Below are 11,873 nucleotides of genomic sequence, written 5' to 3' on the forward strand. Positions count from 1 at the left end.
GTGCGCAGGGGGCATAATTTTCCAGTTGTCTTATGCGCCATAACTCATCCATATCCCTCCATGTTCTAAAAGAAACTCAGCAGCCTTTGTCGAATGCGACTGAATAAACCAAAATGTTGAAGGGAGGTGCAGGTGGTCCCATTATAAAAATTCAATTCTCTTCTGCTCCTCTTTAACTTTTCTTTTCAGCATCAAGGAGTGCAGCTGTAGCTGTACCATACACAGTATATTTATTCCCAAGTTTCTCTTTATAGTGATGTCTGATGTCTATTTTAAACATACTTATAAACCACCAAGTCATTGAATAAAGCACTGTACACATTTCCTCATTGCTCAACTTAAACCAATGAAGTGAGTGACCAAGGCAGAAAGGAAGTGCCTCTGATTTCAACTTCCTTTTCCAAATAATTTATTATATTAAATGTGACCCACCCATGTCAAGTTGCCAGAGCACACAGTTCTTCTAGATACAGTGTCCTCAATATTCATTTGATTGTTTTCAGAATGCAAGATGCTTTATAATAGAAGTGTGAGACATAAGATCAATGAAATGCCTTGTCTTGTGTGGGAATTTAATATAAATCTAATATTATATTTTTATTTTATTTTATTTATTTATTTTTTATTTTATTTTTTTTTTGCCTTTTTGAACTAGAATTTATTTTTTATTCTAATTCATATATATAATTGAATGGTTTATTAGGTACTATAGCTATTTCTATTTTTATTTATAATTATTGTTATTTTTTTATTATTTCAAATTAAAAGATAAGTTTTTACTTTTTTCAAAATATTTTTGGATTTTGTTCCATGAGTTTTGGATAGAGAGTAATCGGGTGTTTTGTTAAAGTATTTTTTGATGTGAAGTTATCTATTATTAGACATGATAAAGATATAATCCTACCAAGTTTATAATATATATATATATATATATATATATATATTTTAAATAATTAATTTATTTTAACAAAATAAAATTAATTTTAAAACATATTCCACACCCACTCAATATATTATGGTTAAGAGTGGGCCTAATGCTTAAGACCATGTGTTTCTTGGTAAGACCAAAGCAGGTAGAGTATGTATGCCTTCCTAGACTTAGCAATCAAATAGTTGGATGGAGGTGGGTCCCTTGTCCCACAAACAAGAGAGTCTCATACACCAATTTAGTATCTAGGTTAACCGTAACCTTAAAATTATAGTTCTCTTATCCCACAAACATGAAAATTTCATACACCGATTTAATGTCTAAAATCGTCACTTTAAAATTATATAATAATAATAATAATAATAATAATAATTATCTATTTAAATCTATTAATTAATTTATATAAATCAACATAAAAATATTAATCAATTTTTTTTAATAACTACACATTTTATACATAATATATTTTAAAACCTTCTGATTCTTAATAAATTCCCCCTGAACTCACTGAACTCACTGTTTGAAGGTACATTCAGATCAGCATCATATTAAATTATAGTAAAGCCAAAACTGCAAAAAATAAACTAGATTTGAAATGCCCTTAATTTCTAACCAGTAGGTCAAACATAACTGCTTTTATTTGCTGTTATATTATACTCGTGCTACCCATCCCGGTAAAGTAGCCGGAACACATTATTCATAGTGCTTTTTTATACACGGTTTGCAATGTCCATTTTGTTTGTTTTAAGAAAAGTGAAAAGTGAGGTGTTTTACAGTGGAGGTGACAGACACGTTGATGTAATAAATATTAATATTTTAAATATTTTTATATGATTTTATAAAATTATTTGTATAATTAAAATAATTCAAACCTAATCAAAATTAAAATTCATTTTAACAATATAAATTAAAATATTTATTATTTTAATTATTCAAATTAAAATTATTTTTAAGTTTTTATTTGTATAATATATCCGCATCATTATGAAATCATTCGCAATTCTTGAAACAAAGTCAATTTCTCCTAGTTAGAAATTTAAACAATCCAATATCCTTTAAATATAAAAATTACCTAAAAACAATTATAAATACATTTAACTACTATGTAAATTGTAATTTATATATTTATTTTCACATATTTCCCTTTTATTTTATATTTAGATATAGATATATATAAATATATATATAATTGCAATTTATGTATTTATTTATTTAGAACTACATTTAAAAACGAAATGTTAGCATTCTTGGTATGATCTATGTTTTATATAGTTTATTATAGTTTATAATATTTTTTTAAATAATTATTATTATTTATTAATATTAATCATCCATCATATTTATCTCTAAATTAATCTTATTATTTTATTTTTGATTTTTAAGTATTTTTTGTGTTTTAATCATTTATAAAAAGTTATTATATATTATATAATTATTTATACTTTTATAACTGTAAAATTATAAATCTTTATTTTTTTTCTTTTCCTTAAATATATAATATATTAATTTATTATTAATTTGGTTATATATATATTCTTTCTTTTTTCCTATCAATCATTTCTTTCCTAATAATTAGAAAAAACTAAAAACAATAAAAAAAATTCCTTATTATTTTTAATTAAATATTGATCTAAATTCTATTTGAAGATTACCATTTTATCCAATTATTTTATTAAATATTCACTTAAACTTTCTCTTAATATTTTTTTATTAAAATAATTTATAATTTATAATGGTTAATTTTGGAATTTGATGCATCTTGCTATTTAATCATAAAAAATAATTGGTTTTTCTATCTTATTCTTGATGATCCACCACATTAAAGGGTTACAAATAAATATTGATTATGTGATTAATCAAAACCTGGGTTTCATATATTCTATATGATAACAAAAGTATGAAATCAAAGATTATTTAGCATTATTTAAGAATAAAATGCTGAAAGATATTAATAATATTAGGGGAGTTTAAATAGTATAATTTTGCATATGTTTTTATATAATTTTTATTGGAAATATAGTTAAAAATTATTGGAACAACATAATTTATTACATCTCTGTAAACTTAATGCTATGGAATTTTTTAAGTTTCTTAATACATTTATGTATTTAAAAATACATTTTTAATATAAAAAAAATTAAAATAATTTCATGTTTCATATAGAACTAGAATGTTGAAAAATAAATCAATGAAATCTCAATTTTAATAAACAATTGAAATTTATACATTTATTATTATATATTTCCATTTTAAATTACAAATAATTGGAATTTTTTAAGTTTCTTAATACATTTATGTATTTAAAAATACATTTTTAATATAAAAAAAAATTAAAATAATTTCATGTTTCATATAGAACTAGAATGTTGAAAAATAAATCAATGAAATCTCAATTTTAATAAACAATTGAAATTTATACATTTATTATTATATATTTCCATTTTAAATTACAAATAATTGAAATTTATATGTTTATTCTCATATATTTCCATTTTATATTATAAATAATTGAAATTTATATATTTATTTTGTTATAAATAATTGTAATTTATATATTTATTATTGTATATTATAAATAATTGAAATTTATATATTTATTTTGTTATAAATAATTGTAATTTATATATTTATTATTGTATATTTATTATTTATTTAGAATTGCATTTAAAAACAAAATGTTGAAAGGGGTTAGCAATATTAGTATGATTTAAGGTTTGATGCAATGGAGTTTAAATAGTATAATTTTGTATATAATTTTTAATATATATATATATATATATATATATATATATAGAGTAAATTTGGTAGGATTTTTCTATTTTTGAGTTTATATGTCTATTATTCACCCCACTACGGGGAGAGGGTAGCACAAGATTTTTTGGTGAGACTTCATTCCACTACCATCACCACTTGAGTAACACCCAATAGACTATTGGAAATATGATTAAAATTGTTGAAAGAGACATATTTAAAGTTATGACGCAGTTTAATAGATGAAATGACCTTTTTCATGACTATTTTTTTGGTTAATTTTAATCAAAATATGACCTAGATTTTTAAAAACTTGAGTTTAAATTATTTAATCTGCATAATTCTAGTGCTCTAGGGGTTTTTGACGGTGTTGAATATATTTATGCATTCAAAATTGTATTGTAGACAACAAAAAGTCTTGAAATTGTATTGCCGGATTTTAGTGAATTCCGATGAAAAAGACTATTTTGTCTATAAATTAGAATAAGTTTTTAAGTTATTAAGTCTCTATAAACTAATGTCAGAGAACTTTTTAAATTTTTATTTAAAAATACATTATGTTATAAAAAAATGTAAAGTAAACCAATTTCATGTTTCATATAAGACTAGAGTGTTGAAAAATAAATACATGTAATCCCATTTATTTTTTAAATCTAACCTATATGAAAAGTCCAGCAATTAATTTTACTCATATAACATGAAATAAACATAAAATTTTACTCATATGACATGAAATAAACGTTGCAAGTTACACTCAGAACAAAAGTCGGAGAACTTTAAGTTTTTGGAACTTTATCTTTTCTCAAAGTGGCATTAATTTGTCTTCTTAATAGACTGAATCCAGAATGCAAGGCCCTGCTGAATAGTCATTGCATGACGTATAACTTTGACATTTCACCGAACACTACCCACATTTGGACACTAGCAAGAAGCCCAATCTCAAGTATATTAGAAACAGACAACAAATGTTTATCAATATTCGACTCGTTTTGTCTGTACGGGACTCTTCATTCTATCAGATTTTGCTGTGTAGGCAGTGGGTAATCTATTTCAGTCTGTGACCTCGAATATTTTTAATGAATGCTACAGCTTGGATTGACGTATGAATCAGCCAGCAGAGGCAGATAAGACAATTAAAAAAAATGAAGTGACAGACTGAGGAAATGACACATGGCAACATCACCTGCTAATATCATTGCAATTCCTCAGCCAAAGCTTTTCCAGCTGGAGCTGGGTGGTTTCTGGGACAAAGCTGCCTGCTGACAGGCAATTCTGCTCCAAAGGGTTTGCACCACAGGAAATTGTATTTTGTTTGTATTCAAAATTTAAAGCCATGTGAATGTGAAGCAGGGTCCACTCTTTCTCATGGCCGGCATTAATGGAAGGGCCCATAATGGGGAAAAAGTTAAGTGTCCCCTGGACTATAGTCTCATTGCCCGCCCAGCTCCGAATGAAACAAAAGTTGCAAAGCTAGCAATTATATCTTTTGACTTTAATGCCCCTCATGCCCATCACCCAGTCGTCAGAATTAGATTTGCTAATTCCACACTCAAAATCCTTTTTAAATTTAAATTCGCTTATGATCTGCAACTTGTCAAATCACTTTCCTAAGTTGTAAAGGTCGGTTTGAATTCTGACGGCTCCTCTCCACGTGCAGATACTCGGATTTTGCTTGGTACACAAGCCTCTACTTTGATGACCTTTTGTTGAATAAAAATCAATCCAGAAATGAACAGGATTCTGCATTTTTGTGTTTTTCCCAGTTTCAGTCTTTTGTGTTAAATTCTTTTCTTTGCCATTGATTTTAGGGTTGGGATGCCCCTCTGCTGGATCCATATTCTGTAGGCATTGACATGAATATAGGAACAGTGTTGATCAAGTTTCCTTAGAGAATAAGACTATGGAAAGTTATGAATGATGCATACCTTAATAGGTGGGGTTCAGCTCTATTCTTTGGACAAATGGCAGAGATATCGCCAGAACCAGGCACGCCTTGCAGCTCTGCTAACTCGGCCAGGCTTCTCCATGGATCCTCGTCACCTTCACAATCCATTTCCCAACAATCTCATTACAAATCGCCTTTACCTCCTGTTTTACGTGGAACAAACAACAAGAGAGCGCGTCGTCCAGCTGGAACGCCCGGTACGCTGGGGTTGATCTCAAGCTTGCAAATTTTGTTTCAGTTGGGTTATGTTTATTTTGTTTGTTTCAGTTGGGTTAGGTTTATTTTGTTCTAAATTTCTTCTAGAAATAACAGTGCAGATTATAGGAAATGTTTTCGGTTGTATTCAATTTTCACCCATTATTATCAACACATAAAAAAAATTAACATATTCACATTCATCAGTAGGAACACAAAATTTTTATCATCATTGTCACATTTATCGATAAAATTGGAATGATACAGAGAAAATTAACATTGCCCCTGCCCAAAAATGACATCCACAAATCGACAAATAGTTCTATCACAAACATATAAAACTTTCACAAACACATAAATTTTTCACCATCCCTTAAGAACATATAAAACTTTCACCATTATCAAGAATACATAAAACTTTCATTCAAATAAAAGTTGGCCACAACTAACCTGGATTCAACTCTAAACTTGATCCTGAATGTGGCCGGGAGCCCCTAGAAAACAATGAATAGTTTTACAACCTTTTTTTGTTTAATAGTCATGTTTCAGGAGTAGCTGTGTTCAATATTTTCAGATGATTGATTAACCTCACTGGCTTATCAATCTTGAAGATGAATCAAGTCAAGTTGGAAGTGCCAATATGAGAAAATGAAACACACTATTCCTAAAACATTTTCACAATTTTTTCCAAATCATATGCATTTTCTTTGAGGTTTTGGTTTGGTGAGTTGAGCTGTGGAGATAGGAGTTTACTTCAAATAATTTAGCTTCAATTTTAAATAAATTTGTGAACTGAGAGAACCCTGAACCTTAGACAAAATAATATACTTCTGTAATGATAATGCTTCAGGACTAGTTGTGTTTAATTTTCTCATATGAACCAAGGTGGAAATCACACTTTATTATGAAACATTTCTCAGTGTCTATGGTGGAAATCACATATAATAATGTCTTTAAAACAAGATTTGGATTTGAGAGCCTGATTCATGTTTCTTGAACAGTTGTGTCTAATTTTCTTATATGAACCAAGGTGGAAATCACACATTATTCTCAAACATTTCTTAGTGCTTAGGGTGGAAATCACATATAATAATGTCATTAAAACAAGATTTGGATTTCATAGCTCGATTAATGTATTTTACAGTATAGAATCTATAAACAGATTTGGATTTGGATTTAAATAATGTTTGGTTTGTTTATAAAAACAATTGCAAATAAAGGAATTAGATCTCTCAGTTTATGTTAAATTTGTTCAGGTTAGATTTTATGTTAGATCTATATTTAAAATTCACTCAATTTGTTCATGTTAAATTTGTTAATGTTATATTTATATTTAAAATTTGTTCATATTAAATCTGTATTTAAAATAGATTTATACTAATTTTATTCATGTTAGATTTGTTCGCGTTAGATTCATATTTAAAATTAGCTCATATTAAATCTGTATTTAAAATAGATTTATACTGATTTATATATATGGGGACAGAAAACAAGTTTTATCGTATTGTGTTTTTGCAGATCCTGAAGCAGAAGTGGTTTCATTGTCACCCAAGACATTGATGGAATCAGACAAATATGTGTGCGAGATATGCGAGCAGGGATTCCAGAGAGACCAAAATCTTCAGATGCACAGACGCAGGCATAAGGTGCCGTGGAAATTATTGAAGCGAGAGACAACGGATGCACGCATTAAACGAGTGTTTGTTTGCCCTGAACCAACATGCCTCCACCATAATCCTTCTCATGCGCTGGGAGACCTGGTCGGAATCAAAAAACATTTTCGGAGGAAACACAGCACCAACAAACAGTGGACATGTGAAAAATGCTCCAAAGCGTATGCGGTACAATCGGATTATAAGGCGCATCTCAAAACGTGCGGCACCAGAGGTCATACTTGCGATTGCGGTCGCGTGTTCTCAAGGTACATATATAATTTAGATTATAATATTTTTATATGACTATGGTGCAGGACTTATGAAACGAGAAGAAAAAATAAACTAGTTTGATATTATTGATAAATGAGAGATATTTTAATTTGTAATATAGTTTTTTAAATATTTGTAATATAAAGATCGGTTAGTTTATGGAGCTGGGTTTTGAAAAAATGGCGATGGTATGTGTTTTTTTTTTTAAGTATATATAAAAGTTAGATTAGAATATTTTTAATAGGAATATGGTGTAGGATTAATGAGAATATATTAAAAAAGAAAAAGAAAAAAAAAAGAAAAAATGAAATATATATATATATATATATATATATATATATATATATATTTTAATATATATTATTTGTAAAGTTATATATAAATTTGTTTGTTATTTTTTTAATATAAAAATTTAATATAATGTTTAGGTGTAATTTTAATATTAAGTTATTAAGTCAAAAATCTTTGTTGAAAATGTCATTTAAAATAAAAATATAACATGATTTTATAAAATATAAATAGTTATATAAACTAATAATTTTTACCCGTGATTATGTTATTTAAAATAAAAATATAACATGTTTTTATAAAATATCAATAGTTATATAAATTAATAATTTTTACCCGTGATTATAAATTATAATATGATATGTATTTTATATTAGATTATTCTAAATTTTCATTACTATTATTTCTGATGTTTAATTAAAATCTATAAAACATTGTTTTCAAATTTATGATTTAATGATATATTTATAACCTTTATAAATATTGTAATGTTATATTTATTAGATATATTTATGTATATTGTAACCATATTTATGGTTGTTTTTATTATATTTTTCTCTTTTATATATTTATAACAAGGTTATATTTTTCATGTAATTATTATTTAAAAGAAATAAAAAATAAGATTTTATGACCTAGTGTTGAAATTTATTATATATTGTTTTTAATTTTGTTGTAATTATGTATATTACAATTATAATTGTGAATATTGTTTTATAATAAATACAAATAATAATCTCACTATTTTGAATTTTGGATTTTTTTTTTAAATATTTGAGAATACACATTTTTGTGATTCATAGTTTCTCATTATAGTTCTTATATAACCCTTAAATATGATTCATTATTATGAAGACTATACTTTTTAATATAATTTACATTAAAAAAAAAATAGATAAAAATTATATATATATATAATTTTTTCTCCAAATAATAAATTATAAGTAATTATTTTACATTAATATATTTTTTATATAAAAAATAACAATTTTTTTATTATTTTTAAAATTTACATTTATTAATAAACTAGATTTTTTATTTTTTATTCATTTCTTATATCATATTGTTAGGTTATGAGTCTTTGCCATATTGTTAGGTCAGGAATCTTTAGCTACATTACAATCTAATATATTAACATGTTTATATTGGTATTTATATTATTAATCCCTGCCTCGAATATAGCATATATTAACATGTTTATATTTTATTTATATTATTAATCCCTGCCTAGAATATAGCATAGGTCTCTCCAAGTTCATTGATTTTGTATGTTTTTATTTTTTAATGTATCAAGAATCTGATATGATGTTATTTTTTAGTTATAATTGTTCTTTTAAACATCTTAGGCTAAAAAGTTTATTCCATTTTCTTACATCTAATCATCCTTTATCCTAAATCCTAAATGACAATCCAATACATTAACCTGTTTATATTCATATATATTATTTTAAATATGGATCATAAGTTGATACGATGTTTCTTGGGTTCTTTTTCTTATCATTGTTTTTGTTAACCTCTTCTAAAAAGTTTATAGAGATATGTGCTCATCGTGATTTGAAACACTTACCTACAATCTCTTTTTCCTTATAAAAATTTTACTTTTTTCACATTAAACCTCTTGTAAAAAGTTTATAGAGATATGTGCTCATCGTGATTTGAAACTCTTACGTACAATCTCTTTTTCCCTATAAAAATATTACTTTTTTCACATTACACCTGCAGTAAAAAATTATCTTCAAGCCATCATGATTACAACATCAAATTTAGGAGAAAATGTAGCATATAATCACCTTCTGCTCCTGATTTTAGGTATAAGTATGTTTGATGTAGAGTTGAAAGCTTCATTGAGCACCAAGACGATTGCACTACAACTATAGACAAGATGGTTGATGATGATAATCAGTTATCCATGCCCTGCTCATTCACCGGAATAAACAGTGGCAATACAGTCATTAATGCCACTGAGAGTACTGCTCTTTTCACTGCAACCATGTGGAGAGGCATCGAGAATGAAAGGCTGGATCCTAACTGGTCTTCAATGGAGCAAAGACACGAGCTTCAACTTATGCCTTCCAAGCAACAAGGCACATCTGAAACTTCTGAATTTCCTCAACCATATTCAAAGCCAGCAGATGAAAAAAGTTCTCCTCGGTTGCAGCTATCCATTGGACTCGGCAATGAGATCACAGACAAGAAACTCGAGGAGAATGAGATCAGGGTTAATGAGGAAATTGAACAACGAAAACAGCTGGTCATGAGGCTGGCATGCGATGAAATGGCTTACGCAGAGCATGTACGAAGGGTGGCCAAAAGGCAGCTGGAATTAGCAGATATAGAACTTGAACGAGCAAAGAAAATAAGAGAACAGGCTCATGCAGAGCTTGATAAAGCTCGATTCCTGAAAGAAAAAGCAACCAGAGAAATTTCTGACGCTGCAATAACTCCTCTGGAGATAACATGCAGATCTTGCCAGCGCCAGTTTCAGTGGCCGCTGCAATATCAATCTCCTTCACTAAATGGCTTCTTGTCGTCTATTAAAGGTGGCGCAGATGATGAAAACTGTCATGGAAACGTGTTTCCAGAAGTTAGCAGGATGAGGTACATGCAGTTCTCCAATCCAACTGTCATAGAAATTGACAAGGGCAGCCAAGATAAAATGCAGATGTCGTTATCAAAACCTAATGGCCAGCTGTACGGTGCTCATGTTAGCAGAACAGTGTCAAGCTCGGTTACTTCCTCCACAAAGATCGAACCCTGCAATTAACCAAAGGGTTTTTTTCATGGTAGATGAATCATGAAGCCATGTGAAGGCGGGAGCATGCACATATGAATGTTGAATGAGGAATATTTTTTCCTGGTTATGGCTGCCTGTGCATTGAACTCTGGGAAATTAGCATTATAAATTTGATATCTCGCCTATTCTGGGTGTTTATTAGTACTGAAGTTATCATTCATTCTTTTAACGCTGGGATTGATTCTTCAAATATTGGACACTGTTGCAAGTCCACTTAATATTATATGGTGTATCGCATCATTTCATTTCATTTGGAACTTGGAGTCAATGAAATCCTGTACTTCCTTAAAGTTGTTTTTGTTATTTTTTTCATGTGTCTGTAATCAACCATACAAACGAGATTAAGCAATTAGAAATATTGTAAACTGTGATACTTTACTTCATTCTTATTCATCATATTTTAAAATATTTTGTGAGCCAAGGCAGTAAAACCAGTTGTGTGGCAAGATAAGGATAATTCTATGCTTTACATATTCCATGTGGCATGCATCTTAACCTGCTAACTATTGAATATTACTCGTATCATTCTCGTGGATTAAAAATATAATAATATTTACATAAAAGATCAGATATTATTAATGTCTATTAAAGAAGGTTAAATGATAGTTTGGTATAATTATATAATAAAACTGGGTAATCATTGAGTATTCCTGGTACCATTGTAGATTTTTGACAAAGATAAAATATTATTAATATTTATCAAAATAAAAATATGGTTGGTATAATAATGTCAATATAAAGTCAGAATAGTGTTAAAGTAGTTTAGTGTATTATTTTAAAATATAATAATATTTATATAAAAAAATGTGTAATTATTAGTCTCTATTTAAGAAGGTTAAATGGTGGAGTGTAATGATGTCAGTGTAAAGTGAAAAGCTTTTGGATAAGATGATAAGATGGGATAATATAAGATATTATTAGTGTTTAGTATAGTAAGTTAAAAAGATGGGAGATTAATGATATTAATATAAAATAGAGGTTTTAAATTGATTTGGATTTTTATAGTAATATAATATAAAAATTAAAATAAAATTTAATGTAGATAAA

General features: G+C 27.5%; 1 protein-coding gene and 1 non-coding gene across 2 annotated transcripts; both read left to right on the top strand.

Moving 5' to 3' along the window:
* Window positions 1-5,370: 5,370 nt before the first annotated feature.
* LOC149267434 (protein indeterminate-domain 14-like) lies at window positions 5,371-11,116 on the top strand. The gene is made up of 3 exons (XM_089432720.1): window positions 5,371-5,821; window positions 7,338-7,740; window positions 9,863-11,116. The coding sequence occupies exons 1-3, from the start codon at window positions 5,590-5,592 to the stop codon at window positions 10,794-10,796; spliced, it is 1,569 nt and encodes a 522-aa protein (XP_089288846.1). The 5' UTR covers window positions 5,371-5,589; the 3' UTR covers window positions 10,797-11,116.
* On the top strand, window positions 6,051-6,150 carry LOC149267435 (U6 spliceosomal RNA). The gene has a single exon (XR_016261283.1). It is a non-coding gene; the product is annotated as a U6 spliceosomal RNA (small nuclear RNA).
* Window positions 11,117-11,873: the final 757 nt, after the last annotated feature.

This window comes from Pinus tabuliformis, chromosome 6 (genome assembly GCF_031772625.1).
Source record: "Pinus tabuliformis cultivar Carrire ecotype Pingquan chromosome 6, CPIR1, whole genome shotgun sequence".
Taxonomy (NCBI): domain Eukaryota; kingdom Viridiplantae; phylum Streptophyta; class Pinopsida; order Pinales; family Pinaceae; genus Pinus; species Pinus tabuliformis.

What these genes read in the sequence shown, in the direction of transcription:
- LOC149267434 (XM_089432720.1), top strand. Translation starts at nt 5,590, where the DNA reads ATGAATGATGCATACCTTAATAGGTGGGGTTCAGCTCTATTCTTTGGA. An exon ending in TCGTCCAGCTGGAACGCCCG is followed by an intron (nt 5,822 to 7,337) that starts GTACGCTGGGGT and finishes GTGTTTTTGCAG; the next exon opens with ATCCTGAAGCAGAAGTGGTT. An exon ending in TGCGGTCGCGTGTTCTCAAG is followed by an intron (nt 7,741 to 9,862) that starts GTACATATATAA and finishes TGTTTGATGTAG; the next exon opens with AGTTGAAAGCTTCATTGAGC.